Source organism: Hyla sarda, chromosome 6 (genome assembly GCF_029499605.1).
Source record: "Hyla sarda isolate aHylSar1 chromosome 6, aHylSar1.hap1, whole genome shotgun sequence".
In the NCBI taxonomy this organism is placed as follows: Eukaryota; Metazoa; Chordata; class Amphibia; order Anura; family Hylidae; genus Hyla; species Hyla sarda.
In genome coordinates, this window is record NC_079194.1 from 19321413 (window position 1) to 19344150 (window position 22738).

Consider the following 22738-nt stretch of genomic DNA (forward strand, 5'->3'; position numbering starts at 1 on the left):
CAGTTCCTGATACAGACAGAGGTGTCAGCAGAGAGCACTGTGGACGAGACAAAAAGAAATTCAAAAGGAAAAGAATTTCCTCTGTAGCATACAGCTGCTAAAAAGTACTGGACGGGTAAAGATTTTTTTTTACATAGAAGTAATTTCCAAATCTGTCTAACTTTCTGGCACCAGTTGATTTAAAGAGTGTTCCACCGGAGCTATAAAAACTACAGGTCATGGTGCAAAAAATTAGAGAATTATTATAATTTTTTTTTTTTTTTTTTATGGGTTTAGCTTCTGTATTTGGCTCACAAGTCCCTCCATTCTGCTGCTCACTCATTCAGATATCCACTGCTCAGGAAGGGGCCCCGCCCTCACTCACCAAGCATTCACTTCTTCCCTGAATCTGCTGTGCTGTGTCTCTTCATCCAATCACTGCAGGCTGCTTTGTAACCCCCTCCTCTGTCTTCATGCTGCAGTCTGATAGGACAGGAGTGAGCACAGAGGAGTTCTAGTCCCGCCCTCACTTCCTGGACTTCATACCTGCCTGTGCTTCAGTTGGGACAATGATGATGCAGCCGGACAGGATTATGTTCTGGATAATATGGGGACCCCTAGTGGTCTTTTTATAAGCCTTGATTTCTATAAAATATATATATTTTTTCTTCAGTACCGTATTTTTCGCCGTATAAGACGCACTTTTTCTTCCCCAAAACTGGGGGGGAAAAAAGTCGGTGCGTCTGCGAATACACCCCTATTGCGGCGGTCCCTGTGGCCATCAACGGCCGGGACCTGCGGCTAATACAGGACATCACCGATCGCGGTGATGCCCTGTATTAACCCTTCAGACGCGGCGATCAAAGCTGACCACCACGTCTGAAGGTAAAGTGACACTAATCAGGCTGTTCAGTCGGGCTGTTCCGGACCGTCGCGATTTCACCGCCAGCATCCTGACTGAATAGCCGGGTTAGTGCTTACAGGACACCGGGAGGGACCTTACCTGCCTCCTCGGTGTCTTCTCCGTTCAGGGATCCCCTGTATGGCCGGCGCTCTCCTTCCTCGTCATCACGTCGTCGCGTACGTGCGTCGGCGTGCGTAACGACATGATGGCGGTGACGGAGAGCGAGGATACCCGGCCGGCAGCAGAGACGTTCCGGAGCGACGGGGACGCGGCGACAGCGATGGAGCGACATCCAGGGCAGCGGTGACGGGTCCGGAGCGGCGGGGACACGTGAGTATTACCTCCTACGCAGTGGTCTTCAATCTGCGGACCTCCAGATGTTGCAAAACTACAACTCCCAGCATGCCCGGACAGCCAACGGCTGTCCGGGCATGCTGGGAGTTGTAGTTTTGCAACATCTGGAAGTCCGCAGGTTGAAGACCACTATTGGGTTCAAAATCTTTATTTATTTATTTATTTTTTTTTAGATTTTGCACCTATAAATACGGTGCGTCTTATACGCCGGTGCGTCCTATAGGGCGAAAAATACGGTATATTAGAAAAGTTAATGTTTTGCCAAGATGTACAACATATAATTTTATTTATTTATTTCTTTTCAGACAGTGCCCATTTAACATAAACCCTACACCTAGGGGTGAGAAAGAAGAGGAAAGGGGCTACGACTCTGGACCCCCTGTATGTCAGAGTAGATGTTATACTGGTGTTGGGGGGAGAATAAAGGGTCTGCTGGACATGACTGATCGCAGGGACTCTCTGGGATTGATTAGTTCTGACTGTTGTACAAACGTATGAGAGGCCGCGCTATCCTGAGAACATTTTGTCAGTATTGTATTCCCTCCCCCAGTCTGTCCGGCAGCTCCGGGTTATGAGATGATAAAATACATAAATCCCTCTATCTGAGCTGAATGGCGGCGTCTGTTCCCGGCTCATACGCGGTGACGTACGTTTGGTTAGAGGCTGCCACAGGGGTAGGTGGGGGGGGGGGGGGGGTTGTGTAGTTTAAGATCACAGGCGGCTATTCAGAGCTTCACCTCACGACAACCTGAGTCAGCGAATCCTCCAGGAAAACAACTCTGTGGACTGTGACCTGTAAGGAAGATTCCGACTCCCATCATCTGCGGAGAAGGTTACAGGGGGTTCTAGGGCTGCACGATTTGGGGGGGGGAAAATGTGCAATTGAGATTATGGAGGTAAATAGAGCAATTTCAGTATGCGATTGCGCTATAATAATAATAAAAAATAAATAAAAAATAGAAAATAAAATGGTGACATTCCTCCCCCTCCGATAAAATTCTTATGCTATTTCAGTGTTTCCCAAACCAGGGGGCCTCCAGTTGTTGCGAAACTACAACTCCCAGTATGCCCAAATGGCCAAAGGCCATTTGGGCATTCTGGGAGTTGTAGTTTTGCAACAGCTGGAGGCACCCTGGTTTGGGAAACACTGTCCAAAGTACTAGTATCGGTGTCGGGGCCGTCACTAGCCATTTTCATGGTATCGGGGACTCGTTCATTGTCCCCCCCCCCGATACCTGCTGCCGCTCCGTTACCCCTTTTTCCCATCCGCATTTTGGCGTTCCATGGAGGAGCAGGTGACACACGCGTAACTCCACCTCCTCCACTGCGCCCAGCGTAACGCTACGGAGGAAGCAGAGTGATGTTTATGTCCCACATGAGGAAACTTTGATGCTTATCTGGACCTGGTTCCCAGTAGGTCTGTCGCAGATCCCATTCACCTTCATGTAGTCCGGTGTCTTATTGGACTTACAGGACCTTCCTGCTTAGCCAATCACTGGCCTGACACATGACACCGCTTCGGCCACTGATTGGCTGAACGGGAAAGGTCCTGGATCCAGCTGCTCGTCAGGATGGCACGGAGGAAATCTGGATCTGCGGCAGACCTACGGGGGGACTGGGGATAGGTGAGCATCAGGTTTTTTTAAGTTTCCCCTGTGTCCCTAATACTATGTAAAGTGTGTCCTAATCATGGTGCCTCCAGCTGTTGCAAAACTACAACTCCCAGCATGCCCGGACAGCCAACGGCTGTCCGGGCATGCTGGGAGTTGTAGTTTTGCAAAAGCTGGAGGCACCCTGGGTGAAACAGACTAACCACTTGATTTTAGGGGCGACCCAGGTGCCTGTGTGATATGGTGCCATGCCGCCGCTGTTGCAGGTAACCACAAATTTTCCTGGGGGACATATAGCAAAAATCGATATGAGATTGCGATATATCGTGCAGCCCTAACTGATTCTATGGAAGACCCGGTGACGCCAGGATAGTGCCATATACTGTTCTCCTAGAATCGGAGCGAACCGCCTTACCAGGTCAGAAATCAGGTGACCCGTATCGATCTGTCGGCCTTAAAGGGATATTCCAGGAAAAACCTTTTTTTTTTTTTTTTTTTTTTTTTTTTTTTATCAACTAGTGCCAGAAAGTTAAACAGATTTGTAAATTACTTCTATTAAAAAATCTTAATCCTTCCTGTACTTATTAGCTGCTGAATACTGCAGAGGAAATTCTTTTCTTTTTGGAACACAGAGCTCTCTGCTGACATCTCTGTCCATTTTAAGAACTGTCCAGAGTAGGAGAAAATCCCCATAGCAAACATATGCTGCTCTGGATAGTTAATCCTTTCAATAATTATCAGCTGCTGAAGTTGAGTTGTTGTTGTTTTCTGTCTGGCAACAGTGCTCTCTGCTGACATCTCTGCTTGTCTTGGGAACTGCACAGAGTAGAAAAGGTTTGCTATGGGGATTTGCTTCTTCTCTGGACAGCTCCCAAGACAGGAGTCATCAGAGAGCACTTAGACAGAAAAGAACAACTCAACTTCAGCAGCTCATAAGTACTGAAAGGATTAAGATTTTTTAAAAGAAGTAACTTACAAATCTGTTTTACTTTCTGGAGCCAGTTGATATATAAAAAAAAATGTAATTTTTATTTTTTTCCTGTATAACCCCTTTAAGGAACCCTCTGCAAATATTCCCTTACGAATTACCAAGCGCAAATATCGTCCCCGTCACACTCATTTACCCGGCGAATGGTAATGGATCTAAAATCATGTTCCCACAATTGTAATCCGGCCTCATTGTACATAACGTAGAACAAATATTTGCACATGTACAGCCGCCTGCCAAAAAAATAAAGTGACGTTTCCAAAGTCATCAGCCCTGAGCGGCACACGTAACCTGTTTGTTCCATCTTTTTGGGCTGAGTTTACGTCGCTATTGTGCCACCCGTGGCTGGTATACGTGGACAAACGTGTCAAGAGGCGATGCCAACGTATATGTACAAGAACAGACATGGGGGACACTTATCAAAACCCGTCCAGAGGAAAAGGTGCTGAGTTGCCCATAGCAACCAATCAGATCGCTTCTTATATTTTAGAAGAGGCCTCTGATAAATGAAAGAAGCGATCTGATTGGTTGCTATGGGTAACTTTTCCTCTGGACAGGTTTTGATAAATCTTACTCCTCATTGGCCTGAATTGCACGTGCGTGTTTTCACTGTTTACTGCACATTTTTTGGCTGAACACGTAAACATTTGTGAAATGACCAGAACATAGTTGCTAGTTGACCTAACTCTGGTAATCATGTGATCACCAGTCTGACTCAGAAAAAATCTTACAGTGCTTAATGTGAGTGACAGAATGTCAGACCTTGGTTCTGATGACCTCATCTACCAGCTCCCAGAGAAGGGGTGGGGAGGGATCTGGGAGATGGTGGGGAGGGATCTGGGAGATGGCGGGGAGGGATCTGGGAGATGGCGGGGAGGGATCTGGGAGATGGTGGGGAGGGATCTGGGAGATGGCGGGGAGGGATCTGGGAGATGGCGGGGAGGGATCTGGGAGATGGCGGGGAGGGATCTGGGAGATGGCGGGGAGGGATCTGGGAGATGGCGGGGAGGGATCTGGGAGATGGCGGGGAGGGATCTGGGAGATGGCGGGGAGGGATCTGGGAGATGGCGGGGAGGGATCTGGGAGATGGCGGGGAGGGATCTGGGAGATGGCGGGGAGGGATCTGGGAGATGAAACCTCACTAGTCACCAGAACGAGGGTCCTTGGGCTTCACCCTGTGAATTGCGCGGTGGTGGCGCATGCATGTTGCTGCTCTGTTCATTTGCTAATAAATGGCAGAAGACAGGAGAGCGCCATCTAGCGGGCGGATGGAACTGCAGCGTGCATGCTCGACCTCCACTCACACACGAGGGGATAATAAAGAATAATGTGGATAACCTATGAACACCAGGAAGCAGTAGATAAAGAGGTGACGGTGTATTCTAATCTGTGGCTCTACGTCTGTTGTAAAACTACAACACCCAGCATGCCCTGACAGCCGAAGGGAGTTGTAGTTTTGCCACAGTAGAATGACCTTGCTGTGTATTATCTAGTAGCTGAGTGGAACAGCAGCACAGTGGTTGCTGTACAGGTTGCACGACGTTACTCTATGCTGTCTCCATTTGCTTCCGATCATAGTATGATGGTGTCATTATGGCGGTGACCTGACCTTTCCCAGTCAGACCAGTAAAGAGGTGTATTTTTTATCTCCAGTATGGCTGCATTCCTTGAGAGGCCTGGAGGGATCATGAGAACTTCACCTTCAACTTTTTTTTTCATTTCCTGAACATGACTCTCTCCTCCGAATAGGCCATCAGTCTTAGTTCAGTGGGGTCCGACTCCTAGCACCCCCACAATCTGTGGGAGAGCTGTGGAGCGTGTGCACAGTATTGCAGAGTTATCCCATTGTAGTGTACATGACATTGCTCCAGTATCTTGCACCAGTTCGCTGCTGTAGAAATGTATGGCGTCTGCAACTACAAACCAGCCTGAAACCATTGCAAACACTGAAGATGATGCCGCACTGAGGAGGTACCGGCCCCTCGATCCGGTATGGATGGTCTGTCCTGAAGGCTTGTACAGGGCCATGGCCCCCCTCTGATCCGGTATGGATGACCTGTCCTGAAGGTGGGTACCGGGCCCCAGCCCCCCCCCTCTGATCCGGTATGGATGACCTGTCCTGAAGGTGGGTACCGGGCCCCAGCCCCCCCCCTCTGATCCGGTATGGATGACCTGTTCTGAAGGCGGGTACCAGGCCCCGGCCCCCCTCTGATCCGGTATGAATGACCTGTCCTGAAGGCGGGTATCGGGCCCCGGCCCCCCTCTGATCCGGTATGGATGACCTGTCCTGAAGGTGGTCCCGGCCCCCCTCTGATCCGGTATGGATGACCTGTCTTGAAGGCGGGTACCAGGCCCCGGCCCCCCTTTGATCCGGTATGGATGACCTGTCCAGAAGGTGGTCCCGGCCCCCCTCTGATCTGGTATGGATGGCCTGTCCTGAAGGCTGGTACCGGGCCCCTCTGATCCGGTTTGGATGGCCTGTCCTGAAGGCTGGTACCGGGCCCCTCTGATCCGGTTTGGATGGCCTGTCCTGAAGGCTGGTACTGGGCCCCTCTGATCTGGTATGGATGGCCTGTCCTGAAGGCTGGTCCCGACCCCCTCTGATCTGGTATGGATGGCCTGTCCTGAAGGCTGGTACTGGGCCCCTCTGATCCGGTTTGGATGGCTTGTCCTGAAGGCTGGTACCGGGGCCCCTCTGATCCGGTTTGGATGGCCTGTTCTTAAGGCTGGTACCGGGGGCCCCTCTGATCCGGTTTGGATGGCCTGTCCTGAAGGCTGGTACTGGGCCCCTCTGATCTGGTTTGGATGGCCTGTCCTGAAGGCTGGTACCGGGGCCCCTCTGATCCGGTTTGGATGGCCTGTCCTGAAGGCTGGTACCGGGCCCCTCTGATCCGGTTTGGATGGCCTGTCCTGAAGGCTGGTACTGGGCCCCTCTGATCCAGTTTGGATGGCCTGTCCTGAAGGCTGGTACCGGGGCCCCTCTGATCCGGTTTGGATGGCCTGTCCTGAAGGCTGGTACCGGGGCCCCTCTGATCCGGTTTGGATGGCCTGTCCTGAAGGCTGGTACTGGGCCCCTCTGATCCGGTTTGGATGGCCTGTCCTGAAGGCTGGTACCGGGGCCCCTCTGATCCGGTATGGATGGCCTGTCCTGAAGGCTGGTACCGGGGCCCCTCTGATCCGGTATGGATGGCCTGTCCTGAAGGCTGGTACCGGGCCCCTCTGATCTGGTATGGATGACCTGTCCTGAAGGCTGGTACCGGGGCCCCTCTGATCCGGTTTGGATGGCCTGTCCTGAAGGCTGGTACCGGGCCCCTCTGATCCGGTATGGATGGCCTGTCCTGAAGGCTGGTACCGGGGCCCCTCTGATCCGGTTTGGATGGCCTGTCCTGAAGGCTGGTACCGGGCCCCTCTGATCCGGTTTGGATGGCCTGTCCTGAAGGCTGGTACCGGGGCCCCTCTGATGCGGTTTGGATGGCCTGTCCTGAAGGCTGGTACCGGGGCCCCTCTGATCCGGTTTGGATGGCCTGTCCTGAAGGCTGGTACCGGGCCCCTCTGATCCGGTTTGGATGGCCTGTCCTGAAGGCTGGTACCGGGGCCCCTCTGATCCGGTTTGGATGGCCTGTCCTAAGGGCTGGTACTGGGCCCCTCTGATCCGGTTTGGATGGCCTGTCCTGAAGGCTGGTACTGGGCCCCTCTGATCCGGTTTGGATGGCCTGTCCTGAAGGCTGGTACCGGGGCCCCTCTGATCCGGTTTGGATGGCCTGCCCTGAAGGCTGGTACCGGGCCCCCTCTGATCCGGTTTGGATGGCCTGCCCTGAAGGCTGGTACCGGGCCCCCTCTGATCCGGTTTGGATGGCCTGCCCTGAAGGCTGGTACCGGGCCCCCTCTGATCCGGTTTGGATGGCCTGCCCTGAAGGCTGGTACCGGGGCCCCTCTGATCCGGTTTGTATGGCCTGTCCTGAAGGCTGGATATCTCCTCTACATCTCCGCACATCCCCGGCCTGGACACCAGGATTGCTTGGTATGCGCTATTTAGAGCCCACATTGCAAAGAACAGAAATTGTTTCCATTATATTCCAGTACGTGGGGTATAGAGTGTCCGCGTATGTGAACATTTGCAGATAATTCCGATGGCATGAAGTTTAACCCCTTCCAGTGTTTAGTGGACATCTCCTATTCTCATCTATCCTATAGTGCACAATGTAACCTATACAGGGCTTTATATACATAGAACAGTGTTTCCCAACCAGGGTGCCTCCAGCTGCTGCAAAACTACAACTCCCAGCATGCTCGGACAGCCAAAGGCTGTCCGAGCATGCTGGGAGTTGTAGTTTTGCAACAGCTGGCGGCACCCTGGTTGGGAAACACTGATGTAGAAAAAGAGGAGGATTCTCATACCTATTGCTTTATGATAGGGAAGAATCCAAACTTAAGAAACTCCACTGATCCCGAAAATAAAGAGGACTCCGACTGTACAGGGGGCAGCAGACAATTTCCTTCATCTGATTAGGGCTACAGTTGTTGTTATACAGGGATAAATACTAAAGGGGTTTCTAGCATTAAGCCAGTTCTGCAGCCCCCTATTCTCGGGGTTTTGGAAGCCCCAGGGGTCGGACACCCACTTATCAATGCAGCAGCATCCCATCACTTTATCAGATGTAAATACTCCTCCGCCTTTAACTGTTCTGTCTTCCATCAGCCACTGTGAGAGGAAGCGTACTGCATGAACTGTAAACCATATATTTTTAAGCTCCTTCTCTGCAAAATGTCTTCCTCACACGTCGCAGAGCATGCCCACAACACTCTCCCATGGAAGTAAATAGTTGATATAACCGCTCACCACTTCACCTTTTTTGATTGCACAGGTCGTAGAGCATGACCATGACACTCTCCAATAGGAGTAAATAGAGGATTTGACAGCTCACTACGTTCCCCATCCTGTACAGGTCATGAAGCATGGCCACAACATTCTCCCATAGAAGGAAATAGGTTATATGACAGGTCCCCACTTTCCTTTCTGCACAGGTCACACAGCATGCTCACAAAAACTCTCCCATAGAACTAATAGGATAAAGTGGTGAGTGGTCAAATCATCCAATTGGTTATATGGGAGTTCTTGTGAGCATGCTGTGTCACCTGTGCAGAAAGAAGGAAAGTGGTGACCGGTCACATTACCTATTTACTTCTATGGGAGAGTGGTGTGTGCTTCATGACCTGTGAGTGGTCAAATCCTCCAATTAGTCCTATGGGAGAGTTTTTGTGAGCATGTTGTGTGACCTGTGCAGAAAGAAAAAGTGGCACCCTGCCCACCTATTTACTTCTATGGGAGAGTGTTTGTCTTTTCTCCTAACTCTCTCATTTCACAGGTTGCCGAGCATGCCCACAACACTCTCCCATAGAAGTCAATGACTCTTAACCGAAGCTCCTAATGGACCATGTGGCCGCTGATCTCGAGTGTACAGTTCCCTTAACTGTGGACCTCCAGCTTTTGCAGAACTACAAGGGCATGTTGGTAGTTGTGAAACAGCTGAAGGTCCTCAGTTGGGAGACCACTACACGAAGATTATCGTTGGATGAACCTGCCAATTTCCTTGGGACTGGCCAACCGTGTAATGTGTATAGGGACCTCCCAACTCTTCCCTCGTAGACAGACCACGGGGGAGAGAAATGTCAGGAGTGTTGGGTGGGGGGGGGGGGTGGTTCTCAGGGGAGATAAGCAGCTGACAGCTGAGTCTGGAGGGAGCAGAGGTGTCTTATTGAAAAGACATGCACACTTAGCTGAGATGAGCGTGCATGTGGCGGTGCCCTACTATATGGCGCTCTGTAGCCAAGAGAGATTTTAGGCCTCTGCTTCATGGGACCTGGGGGGGTCGGGTCATCCACGGGTCTTTCAGACAGATAAGCCATCTTTTTATAGGGAAGCCTTCTCAGATAGTGACCGCGGTGGTGTCTACGTGTCATCCTGCTTCACGATCCCCCAGAGCAGGCGACCTGTCAGAGCAGGGTTTCCCAACCGTGGTGCCTCCAGCTGTTGCAAAACTACAACTCCCAGCATGCCCGGACAGCCTAAGGCTGTCCGGGCATGCTGGAAGTTGTAGTTTTGCAACAGCTGTATTGTGAAAAACTGATTTATAGCAAACTCTGAGAAGTAGCAGCAGCATGGAGGACATTATAGAGCATGCTGGGAGTTTTAGTTTTGCAACAGCTGGAGGCACCCTGGTTGGGAAATGCTGTGTCAGTGTATTATTGTGACTGGCGCCATTCTCCTCTGACCTCGGCCGCAGCATAAAACGCCCAAGGAATTAAAGTCCCCAACACAATGGAGCGTGGGTGAGAGCCAAACTAGTTGTGTTTGCTTAGATCTCAGCGAGGCGGCATTGTGCTGAGCTCATGGGTTCTGCCATTTAGTACGGTGACTGGGCAGTAATGTGCGGAGGTCTGCCAGGATGGGGAGCGCCCGCGGCGTGCATGATGGAAATAACAAAGCCGGGCCCGAGGGCACCCAGATAAGCTTTCATGTTAGTAAAGATTTCCATAAAGTGGAAACCGAAAATGTGCCCTAGATGGGAGGGTGGTGAGAGGCCTGCTGGGAAAGGGGCACAGGGGGGCCTGTAATGTACTGTGCTTCGTCCTCTAGCCAGTAACATTCCAACCTGTGGTTCTCCAGCTGTTGCAAAATTACTTTTTTTCCTTATGCAGCAGCAAAATCTCTTAAATAATGTACCTGCCTGAGCTGATGCCGATTTTGTTTCGCTGTATTGATTGCAGTTCATTCACTGAAATGATTTCCTAATGCTGCCTATGTATCTCGTGAATCCTCTGGCTTTTTTTAGAGAGGGGGTGGAGTCTGATCACTGCACCTGGTTATCTAATGAGGCTCCTGGAAGTCACCCAGGTGAACTTCTGAGACTCATAGTAGGTTGTGTAAGTTCACATTATGTGCAGTTTTGATGAGTCTTCTTAAAGTGGTGTGTGTCTGTGTATATAAAACATATTAATATATTATGAAAAAAAAAATACCGTGTATGTATGTATGTATATATATATATATATATATATATATATATATATATATATATATATATATATATATATATATATATTAGTGTGTGTATATATGATATATATATATATATATATATATACACATGTACTGTATATACTGATTCCCAGTATACAGCTGGGTAGGTGCTGATCAGGCTTGTGATCACATGACCCAGTTACAGCATTGACGCACATGGATACAACTGTCCTGGAATGAAACCGATGGTGTTGTAGGACTGGTGATGGTGAATGGGCCTGGAGTTCTTACTTAAATCTGGGATAGCCCTTTAAGCAGAACAAACCCAGCGCCTCCAGCCGATGCCTCTTCTCCCCGGACGGTCATCGCTCCAGGAAGGGGATGTAATGTAGTTTCTCGTCTCTTTTACAAGAATAATCAATACTGAAGAAACGTCTTTACTCACTCGCTTCAATACTTTCCTATATAACCCATTATGGTTACAACTTAAAGGGGCCATGCCCATCCGGACACCTCCACGTCTACAGGATGCATCATTAAAGGGGTTATCCAGGAAAAACCACTTTTTTTATTTATTTTTTTTTATTTTTTTTTTTAGATATCAACTGGCTCCAGAAAGTTAAACAGATCAGTAAATTACTTCTATTAAAAAAAATCTTAATCCTTTCAGTACTTATGAGCTGCTTAAGTTGAGTTGTTCTTTTCTGTCTAAGTGCTCTCTGATGACACCTGTCTCGGGAACTGTCCAGTTTAGAAGCAAATCCCCATAGCAAACCTCTTCAACTCTGTGCAGATCCCGAGACAAGCAGAGATGTCAGCAGAGAGCACTGTTACCAGACACAAAACTTCAGCAGCTGATAATTATTGAAAGGATTAAGATTTTTTTAACAGAAGTAATTTACAAATCTGTTTAAACCAGTTGATTTGGGGAAAAAAAAGTTTTCCACCTGAGTACCCATTTTTAAGGTTATAACTAGAGATGACCGAACTTGCAGTAAATTTGATTCGTCACGAACTTCTCGGCTCGGCAGTTGATGACTTTTCCTGCATAAATTAGTTCAGCTTTCCGGTGCTCCGGTGGGCTGGAAAAGATGGATACAGTCCTAGGAAAGAGTCTCATCTCTAAACTTGATGTTCAGGGTTGGGTCAGGTGGAGGAGATGTCATGGCATCCGTGACTTTTCGTATTCCGGACCCTCCCTGGTAAAGTCTGGGAAAGGGGGATGTGATCGGAGTCCAAAACTGGGGGAAATGTGGTGAAATTGTGGTCACATGGAGAAGGATTACAGGGGGCTCTAATGGAATGAAATCTATTTTATATAATCTATTTTATAACTTATAGGTCATGGTGGGGGGGGGGTCCGAATGCTGGGATCCTCTGCGATCTCCTGTACGAGACCCCGGCAGTCCGCAGGAGGGGGCGCTTCAGTCCTCACATGACGTGGCGGGTGACATCTCTTTGGGATACATGGGGGAGGAGGTGTTGGCCACCGCATCATGCTTGGGATGGACACGCCCCCTCCTGCGGACTGCCGGGGTTACAAGCAGTCAGACCCCCCCCCCGGTATAGAACTTACCCCCCCGGTATAGAACTTACCCCCCCGGTATAGAACTTACCCCCCCCCCCCAACTTAAAGGATACGTCATAAATGTCAGATGTGGGAACAGCTGAACGGTCTCAATAGGAGTCTCATAAACTACTTATTATTTCCCACTATGATATTCCTATTCAATCTCTTCCACTTCTGATGAATTTCTTAAGAAATGTAAAATCCCCACACCCCCCCCCCCCCCCTCCTTAGTGAATGTATAAATGTATTTGCAGAGTCGCCCCCTCGGGCTTTGAGTCGAATGTTATATGTATTCTCAGAATCTCGTCCGGGGCGGCAGCTGATCTGTCAGGGTACAGATGGTGTATAGGACAGGATGGGGGCTCTGTACTATGGCGTATATACTGTAGATGTGGGGGGGGGGGGGGGGTGCTGTTCTATGGTGTATATACTGTAGATGGGGGGGGGGGCTCTGTACTATGGTGTATATACTGTAGATGGGGGGGGGGGGGGGGCTCTGTACTATGGTGTATATACTGTAGATGGGGGGGGGGGGGGGCTCTGTACTATGGCCAATATACTGTAGATGGGGGGGGGGCTCTGTACTATGGCCAATATACTGTAGATGGGGGGGGGGCTCTGTACTATGGCCAATATACTGTAGATGGGGGGGGGGGGGCTCTGTACTATGGCCAATATACTGTAGATGGGGGGGGGGGGGGCTCTGTACTATGGCCAATATACTGTAGATGGGGGGGGGGGGGGGCTCTGTACTATGGCCAATATACTGTAGATGGGGGGGGGGGGGCTCTGTACTATGGCCAATATACTGTAGATGTGGGGGGGGGCTCTGTACTATGGCCAATATACTGTAGATGGGGGGGGGGCGCCGCTGTACTATGGTGTATATACTGTAGATGTGGGGGGGGCTCTGTACTATGGCGTATATACTGTAGATGTGGGGGGGGGCGCGCGCTGTACTATGGTGTATATACTGTAGATGTGGGGGGGGCTCTGTACTATGGTGTATATACTGTAGATGTGGGGGGGGGCTCTGTACTATGGCGTATATACTGTAGATGTGGGGGGGGGGGCTCTGTACTATGGTGTACATACTGTAGATGTGGGGGGGGGCTCTGTACTATGGTGTATATACTGTAGATGTGGGGGGGGGGGGCGCTGTACTATGGTGTATATACTGTAGATGTGGGGCGGGGCTCTGTACTATGGTGTATATACTGTAGATGTGGGGGGGGGGGGCGCTGTACTATGGTGTATATACTGTAGATGTGGGGGGGGCTCTGTACTATGGTGTATATACTGTAGATGTGGGGGGGGGGGCTCTGTACTATGGTGTATATACTGTAGATGTGGGGGGGGGGCTCTGTACTATGGTGTATATACTGTAGATGTGGGGGGGGGGCTCTGTACTATGGTGTATATACTGTAGATGTGGGGGGGGGGGCTCTGTACTATGGCGTATATACTGTAGATGTGGGGGGGGGCTCTGTACTATGGCGTATATACTGTAGATGTGGGGCGGGGCTCTGTACTATGGTGTATATACTGTAGATGTGGGGCGGGGCTCTGTACTATGGTGTATATACTGTAGATGTGGGGGGGGGCTCTGTACTATGGTGTATATACTGTAGATGTGGGGGGGGGCTCTGTACTATGGTGTATATACTGTAGATGTGGGGGGGGGCTCTGTACTATGGTGTACATACTGTAGATGTGGGGGGGGGGGGGCGCTGTACTATGGTGTATATACTGTAGATGTGGGGGGGGGGGGGCTCTGTACTATGGTGTATATACTGTAGATGTGGGGGGGGGGGCGCTGTACTATGGTGTATATACTGTAGATGTGGGGGGGGGGCTCTGTACTATGGTGTACATACTGTAGATGTGGGAGGGGGGGCTCTGTACTATGGTGTACATACTGTAGATGTGGGGGGGGGCTCTGTACTATGGTGTATATACTGTAGATGTGGGGGGGGGGGGCTCTGTACTATGGCGTATATACTGTAGATGTGGGGGGGGCTCTGTACTATGGCGTATATACTGTAGATGTGGGGGGGGGGGGCGCTGTACTATGGTGTATATACTGTAGATGTGGGGGGGGGGCGCTGTACTATGGTGTATATACTGTAGATGTGGGGGGGGGGGCTCTGTACTATGGTGTACATACTGTAGATGTGGGAGGGGGGCTCTGTACTATGGTGTACATACTGTAGATGTGGGGGGGCTCTGTAAGGCATATATACTCTCAGCTGTAATATATCAGAACACTCTGGTGTCTGGCAGCGGTATTACAGCTGGTATTAGGAGCTTCTGCCAGGACATTAGCTTAATGTGATGATTATGATGGGTTCTGGCATCTGTTCTATTCAGAGCATCACAAAGAGACTAAAGCCGTTCTCTGTGTAAAGGCGCCATTCCAGGAGGCCTCAGGTGGGGGCGCTGCATATGAAGAGGTTTTATTACACTATATATTGCTATGTATTCTTCTTATTCCTTACAGATATTGGTGAGCCTTTTACTAGGCATCTGCCACCATTTTATACAAAGAAAGAGAAAAACTCAAACGAACAGCAATTGCTACTGATAAATCTGCAAAATTTTATTAGTATATCCAAAATGTTAAAAAGCGTCACACATATGTGACTGATTTCGATAAGGATAAAATACCAGGTGTGTATGTATAAAGCCATACAAAATGAGATGTCTCCGATACAACCGGAAAACACGTAGGTGGATCAGGTACAGTAGAAGTAATAATCACAATGGATAATATATATATATATATATATATATATATATATATATATATATATATATATATATATATATATATTTAGTGAGGTCAGGACATGATGTAATATGGCTCCTATTCAAAAGAGAAGTAACCAGGGGTCCAAAAAGGGCCCCAGTAGAATGAGAAGCTAACTGCTATATCACATACTTTGGGCCCATTCTCTATACCAATCATGTGATATAGCAGTTAGCTTCTCATTCTACTGGGGCCCTTTTTGGACCCCTGGTTACTTCTTTTTGAATAGGAGCCATATTACATCATGTCCTGACCTCACTATATATATATATATATATATATATATATATATATATATATATATATATATATATATATATATATATATATATATATATATATATATATATATATATATATATATATATATATATATATATATATATATATATATATATATATATCCATTGTGATTATTACTTCTACTGTACCTGATCCACCTACGTGTTTTCCGGTTGTATCGGAGACATCTCATTTTGTATGGCTTTATACACACACACCTGGTATTTTATCCTTATCGAAATCAGTCACATATGTGTGACGCTTTTTAACATTTTGGATATACTAATAAAATTTTGCAAATTTATCAGTAGCAATTGCTCTTCGTTTGAGTTTTTCTCTTTCTTTGTATAAAATAGTTTATGGAGCTATACTGATTCACGACTTTATAGATCCCTTGCACCTAGTATATATCATGAAAAATAGAGCACAATATATACCTAATTGGTGCAGTTTATCCTTTTTTGTGTTTAATTATCTGCCACCATTTGTGTAGGATGCCTCCAGCTGTTGCAAAACTACTACTTCCAGCATGCCCGGACAGCCTAAGGCTGTCCGGGCATGCTGGAAGTTGTAGTTTTGCAATAGATGTGTTGTGAAATATTGCTTTATAGCAAACCCTCAGAAGTAGCAGCAGCATGGAGGACATTATAGAGCATGCTGGAAGTTGTAGTTTTGCAATAGATGTGTTGTGAAACATTGCTTTATAGCACACCCTCAGAAGTAGCAGCAGCATGGAGGACATTATAGAGCATGTTAGGAGTTGTAGTTTTGTAACAGCTGGAGGCACCCGGGTTGGGAAACACTGATGTACATTATGTGTGTATAACTACTTTAAAGGGGTACTCTGGTGAAAACCTTTTTTCTTTTAAATCAACTGGTGCCAGAAAGTTAAACATATTTGTAAATGACTTCTATTAATAGTTCTCTCTGCTGACGTTATTATAATAACGCTTTATTTATTTATTGTTGTCCTTAGTGGGATTTGATCCCAAGTCCCCAGCACTGCAAGGCAACAGTGCTAACCACTAAGCCACCATGCTGCCCTTAGCATACATCTGCTATGCACGGTTGCTAAAATGGACAGAGATGTCAGCAGAGAGCACTGTGCTCGTGATGTCATCAGTGTTAAAAAAAATAAAAAAAGAAAAAAAGAAATAAAAATAAAAAGGAATTTTCCTCTTTAGCATTCAGCAGCTAATAAGTACTGGAAGGATTAAGATTTTTTAATAGAAGTAATTTGCAAATATGTTTAACTTTCTGGCACCAGTTGATTTAAAAGAAAAAAGGTTTTCACCAGAGTACCCCTTTAATGGTTGACTTGCGTGCAGACACTGGTGAGTGTCTAGAGTGATTTTTTTATTTTTTTTGTCTAAAAATAATAAAAAAAAATTTAGGAGCAAAACTTTATTAATACAGATAATTCAACCTCCAAAATGTGTCAAATTCCCAAACTTTTATTTGACATCTTGTATAAACACCTGACTGCTAGAGCCGACGCGTTTCTCAATTTTTATTACACGTCATTTTAAAAAGTCTACTTGATCTGGTGCGTTTTCGACATTGAACGGTCCGAACCGTGTGTATTTACAAGCTTTATGGGAACTTTACAAATCTTGGCTCTGGAAGTCTTTCGCGTTCCTTATCTACTTGCTCTCGAATCGAAGGCAATGTTCACACGCGGCATATCCGCAATTCTGCACGAATTCCGTTCAGAAAAGATCGCTGAGCAGGATTGTGGTATTCCACTCGAAAGTGTGTGTGTGTGTGTGTAAAAATAAATAAATAAATAAAATAAAAATAAAAAAATATATAAAGTAAAATAAAAATGAATTATTCAGTTCAGGAGATTTTGGGGGTCCCCTCTCCTTGCTCCTGGGGGTCCCTCTCCTTGCTTCTTACTGAGCAAGGAGAGGTTTTCTATGGGGAATTGCTCCTGGTTAAAACAGTTCCTGACATGGACAGCGGTGTCAGCAGAGAGCACTGTGGTCCCACTGGAAAGAACTGCACAACTTCCTGTGGAGCATACAGCAGCTAAGTACTGGAAGGATTAAGATTCTTATATAGAAGTAATTTACAAATCTGTTTAACTTTCTGAGAGGGAGATCGATCCTATGTTTTGGGGGTTTCCTCTTTTGGCCGTAGTGAAATGGTGACGGATTGTCGTACATACCTTGGGATTTAGCGTGACTTCCATAGTATTTTCAGAAGAGTTGTCTTGAAGTTGCGGCGATGACCTTTTTATTCTGTGAGCTCAGCGACTTCTCGTGTTGTAAAATGTCAATCCCTGCTAATCCTGGTAACCTCCGCACCCCCAGGTGAGCCGCCGCAGCTGCTCTGTCGTTGCCCGTGACCTTTTTTTATGAACCTGATAATTTATTAATGACGGTGAGAGAAATGTTAGAAATTAAATTGAAGGGGTACTCCGGTGGAAAATTTTTTTTTTTTTTTAATTTATTTTAAATCAACTGGTGCCAGAAAGTTCTATTAAAAAAAGTCTTAATCCTTCCAGTACTTATTAGCTGCTAAATACTACAGAGGAAATTCTATTCTTTTTGGAACACAGTGCTCTCTGCTGACATCTCTGTTCATTTTAGGAACTGTCCAGAGCGGCATATGTCTGCTATGGGGATTTTCTCCTATTCTGGACAGTTCGTAAAATGGACAGAGATGTCAGCAGAGAGCACTGTGCTTGTGATGTCAGCAGAGAGCTCTGTGTTCCAAAAAGAATAGAATTTCCTCTGCAGTATTTAGCAGCTAATAAGTACTGTAAGGATTAAGTTTTTTTATTAGAAGTAATTGACAAATCTAATGTGGTGAGGTATAGACCGGCACTGCTGATGGTCCGGAAGAGTGCGAGTGCAGGTGAATAACTTCCACTATAGGTGGTGCTCAATCAGCAGAGCAAAAGTAAACCTTCAATAGTGCAATAAAGAAATAATGAGATGGCACTCACCGAAGTCGTGATTTCTTATCCTTTATTCATGAAACATAAAAGGCAGAGGTACAGTGTCAGACAGGTGAGCTGGCGAGGACGCCGGGAACCTCCTCGCGGAGTAGTAGTCAGCAGCTAATAAGTGCTGGAAGGATTAAGATTTTTTTTTTTTTTATAGAAGCAATTTACAAATCTGTTTTAACTTTCTGGCACCAGTTGATTAAGTACCCCTGGAGTACCCCTTTAATCTTAGAATACATTTGTGGTCTTGTGTATTGTGATACTGTACAATCTCTCTATGGGACTGTAATATGGAATAAAGCGCAGGCGCTCTCTAAGTGCAGCAATTTCCAGTAAAAAGTGATGGAATAGAAAGCTCGAAACTATTCAAAAGGAGCAAAGGGGGGTGAGATTGCACGCTCACCTCTTAGTGTTGCGCTGCAGGCACAACACTGTTAAAGGGGTACTCCACTGGAATTATTATTATTATTATTTTTTAATCAACTGATGCCAGAAAGTTAAACATATTTGTAAATTACTTCTATTAAAAAATCTTAATCCTTCCAGTACTTATTAGCTGCTGTATGCTCCACAGGAAGTTCCTTTTCTTTTTGAGTTTCCTTTCTGTCTGACCACAGTGCTCTCTGCTGACACCTCTGTCCATTTTAGGAACTGTCCAGAGTAGGAGGAACCTGTCTTGCTCTGGACAGTTCCTAAAATGGACAGAGATGTCAGCAGAGAGCACTGTGGTCAGACAGAAAGGAAACTCAAAAAGAAAAGAACTTCCTGTGGAGCAAATAGCAGCTAAGTACTGGAAGGATTAATATTTTTTTTTATTTTATTTTTTTATAGTAATTTACAAATCTGTTTGTTTTAACTTTCTGGCACCAGTTGATTTAAGCAAACAAACAAAAAAATTATAATAATAATTAAAAAAAGCTTTCCAGTAGCGTACCCCTTTAAAGGGGTATTCCAGGCAAAAACTTTTTTTTTATATATCAACTGGCTCCGGAAAGTTAAACAGATTTGTAAATTACTTCTATTAAAAAAATCTTAATCCTTCCAATAGTTATTAGCTTCTGAAGTTGAGTTGTTGTTTTCTGTCTAACTGCTCTCTGATGACTCACGTCCCGGGAGCTGTCCAGCTCCTATGGGGATATTTTCCCATCATGCACAGCTCCCGGGACGTGACATCTTCATTGAGCAGTTAGACAGAAAACTTCAGAAGCTAATAACTATTGGAAGGATTAAGATTTTTTAATAGAAGTAATTTACAAATCTGTTTAACTTTCCGAAACCAGTTGATATATATAAAAGTTTTTGCCTGGAAGACCCCTTTTAAGTGTGTGGATGAATGTATTCACTCAGGTAAAGTCCTCGTGGCAGCCCTGCGTCCTGTCCTGGTCATCGATGACTTCGGTCAGGCAGTATAGTGTATGGAGAGGAGTTCAGGGTATTCCACTCACTGGTGCGGATCGTGTTCCGGCCGGGGCCCCTTAGAGGTGCTGCCCTGTCACAAATGCATGGAGGGCAGCAGCGGTATATAAATAAAAGGTTTATTGGTATAATAAAAGCATAAAATGACAACGCGTTTCGTGTTTCCTTCTAGAGGACGCAGATCACTGTACTAGAATAGTAAAATACAATGGATTTCGCGGAAGGAAAATATTCTACAGGGGTCTTTTTTATCGCCTCTCAATGATTTGATTTTGTATTTTTTCCCTTTTTTTATCGTCTCCCATAAGCTATATTTAGCCGGTGTATTGACTGCCGTGTGATGCCGCCATGTGCACCGCGCTTCAGTTTTCGTATTTCCAGGCTCTGTTCGCATCTGTTGCGCCATCTGGTTTTCTCAAAGCCTTTTCATACATTAAGGGACGTTTATGTAGAAGCTGTCGGTGTACGGATACATACGGTTACTGTGTATTGTCTGGTGGCTTTTGGCTTATTGGGAGAGGACCCTGGCAGATTTCAGCTCTGAAGTCCGGCAGAATTATGGGGGAGGCAGCTGTGGATTTGGTGCAGGATTAAATACAAGGTTGTTGTTTTTTTGTTTTCTAGTTTTGTGTGCTGTGTGGTTAGCGGAGCCTTTGGCTGTCCGGGCATGCTGGGAGTTCTAGTTTTGCAACAGCTGGAGGCACACTGGTTAGGGTAACACTGCTGTACATGCTGCGGCTGAGCCACGTTATCCCAGAGCTTCCTCTGTACATTCTGCAAATATGCGCCAATTTATGATAAACTGGAAATTTGTGCAATGGATGGGGCCCACGGAATATTTTACTATTATTTACGATTATTAGTAATAGTAGTAATAAATACCGTAGTTAATATTAATATTATTTCTAGTTATTATAATTTTTATTTCTATTTATTCTATTTATTTCTACTAGGTATTTCTATTATTATTATTTCTTATTATTATTTCTTATTATTATTTCTTATTATTATTTCTCATTATTAATTCTTATTATTAATTCTTATTATTATTATTAATTCTTATTATTATTAATTCTTATTATTATTATTAATTCTTATTATTATTATTATTAATTCTTATTATTATTATTATTATTAATTCTTTTTATTATTATTAATTCTTATTATTATTATTATTATTAATTATTTTTATTATTATTAATTATTTTTATTATTATTAATTCTTTTTATTATTATTAATTCTTTATAATTTCTTAATTATTAATTATTTCTTAATTATTAATTATTTCTTAATTATTAATTATTTCTTATTATATTATATTATATTTTATTATTTATTTATTATTTTCTATTTTATATACACACTTTTTATTTTTTTTTATTTTTTAAGAATATTTTACTGAAATCGTTCATTTAGTCTTTATTTCACTGTTCAGTTCTTAACTTATTCCCTGTTCCGAGCGCACTTTTCGTAGTACACAGAAAACAATGATTCCTTGCTGGAGGAAAACAATTTCCTATCATTCTTCCTTAGTACATGTGCAAAAATGACCTGAAGTCCATCTTTATTCATACCAGAGGATTATTTTTATTAAATCTGTACTTGATGGAAATCTGACCGCCCCATCAGCTCTGGATGGGCTTGTGTTTATACAGCAGCCGAACAGAGTAGGTCGAGCTTCAGGGGAGGAGGGAGAGAGAGAAGCGGCTGAACCAATGAGGAGACAGGGACCCTGGTTGCTTTTTGGCAAAGCTGTGATCTGATACAAAGAGCAGGATCGTTAAAAAAAAAATTATAATAATAATTCCACCGAAGTACCCCTTTTAAAAGAAGTACCTTGGGGAAGGAATGAATGAGCTAGAATAAAAAATGATGGTGCTGGCGTTCAATCACCTTATTAAACAGTGATTGTAAATGATTGTAAATGTGTCTGTATGTATATAAAATATATATTTTTGATTCTTTCGATTCATATTCCATAGTAACAAAAAAAATAATATACCATATTTACCTAAAATAAAAATTATATGAATGTCATGTGTTTATTTTTTTATTTTTTTATTAATATTTGTAATATATATATATATATATATATATATATATATATATATATATATATATATATATATATATATATATATATATATATTTATTAATTATTTTAGATCATCTTCACAGTATATGTGGCACATGTTGTTGCAAAGTCTGATTTATTTTTCTTCTTCTTCTTCTTTCAGGCTTCCATCCAGTCATGTGTTCTGTACTGAGGACCCAATTATTCCTGCAGAACAAGTTGCTGAGAATATAGACAGTAAAATAGGCGAAGATGAGTCCGCGAAGAAAGAGGTACATGGAATAAATGATAGATGGATCCAGTATGTTGGATGGCACTTCATCCCCCTATGGTGGTGGGGGAGGGGTGCTTAACCCCTTGCCCCTTGCCGTCTGCGTCTCCAGAGGTATGATACGTACTCAGCAGGTGAGCGTGCATCATACCCCGTGGGTCCCGGTTGCTATAAGCAACCAGGACCCACGGCTAATGCTCGACCTAGCCGATCAAGCTGATGTCCGGCATTAAAGTGGTAGTCCAGTGGTGAAAAACGATAAGTTTGAGATCACGGGGGGTCCGACCGCTGGGGCCCCCTGCGATCTCTCTGTACGGGGGCCCCAGCTCTCCAGACAGATAACGGCTGTCGACCTCCGCACGAAGCAGCGGCCGACAAGCCCCCTCAATACATCTCTATGGCAGAGCCGAAGATTGCCGAAGGCAGTGCTCCGGCTCTGCCATAGAGTTGTATTGAGGGGGCGTGTCGGCCGCCGCTTCGTGCGGAGGTCGACACGCCCCCTTCCC

General features: G+C 45.4%; 1 protein-coding gene across 5 annotated transcripts in view; it reads left to right on the forward strand.

Moving 5' to 3' along the window:
- The window catches only part of SUCO (SUN domain containing ossification factor), a 129506-nt gene that overhangs the window by 19488 nt on the left and 87280 nt on the right, over positions 1–22738 (forward strand). For all 5 annotated transcript variants that reach the window (XR_008844748.1, XM_056523261.1, XM_056523262.1 and 2 more), the window contains exon 2: positions 22125–22233. Coding sequence is in view for 4 of the 5 variants with exons in the window: in XM_056523261.1 (XP_056379236.1) it covers positions 22125–22233 (109 nt within the window). In the remaining variant the exon portion in view is untranslated. The remainder of the gene's footprint in view (positions 1–22124; positions 22234–22738) is intronic.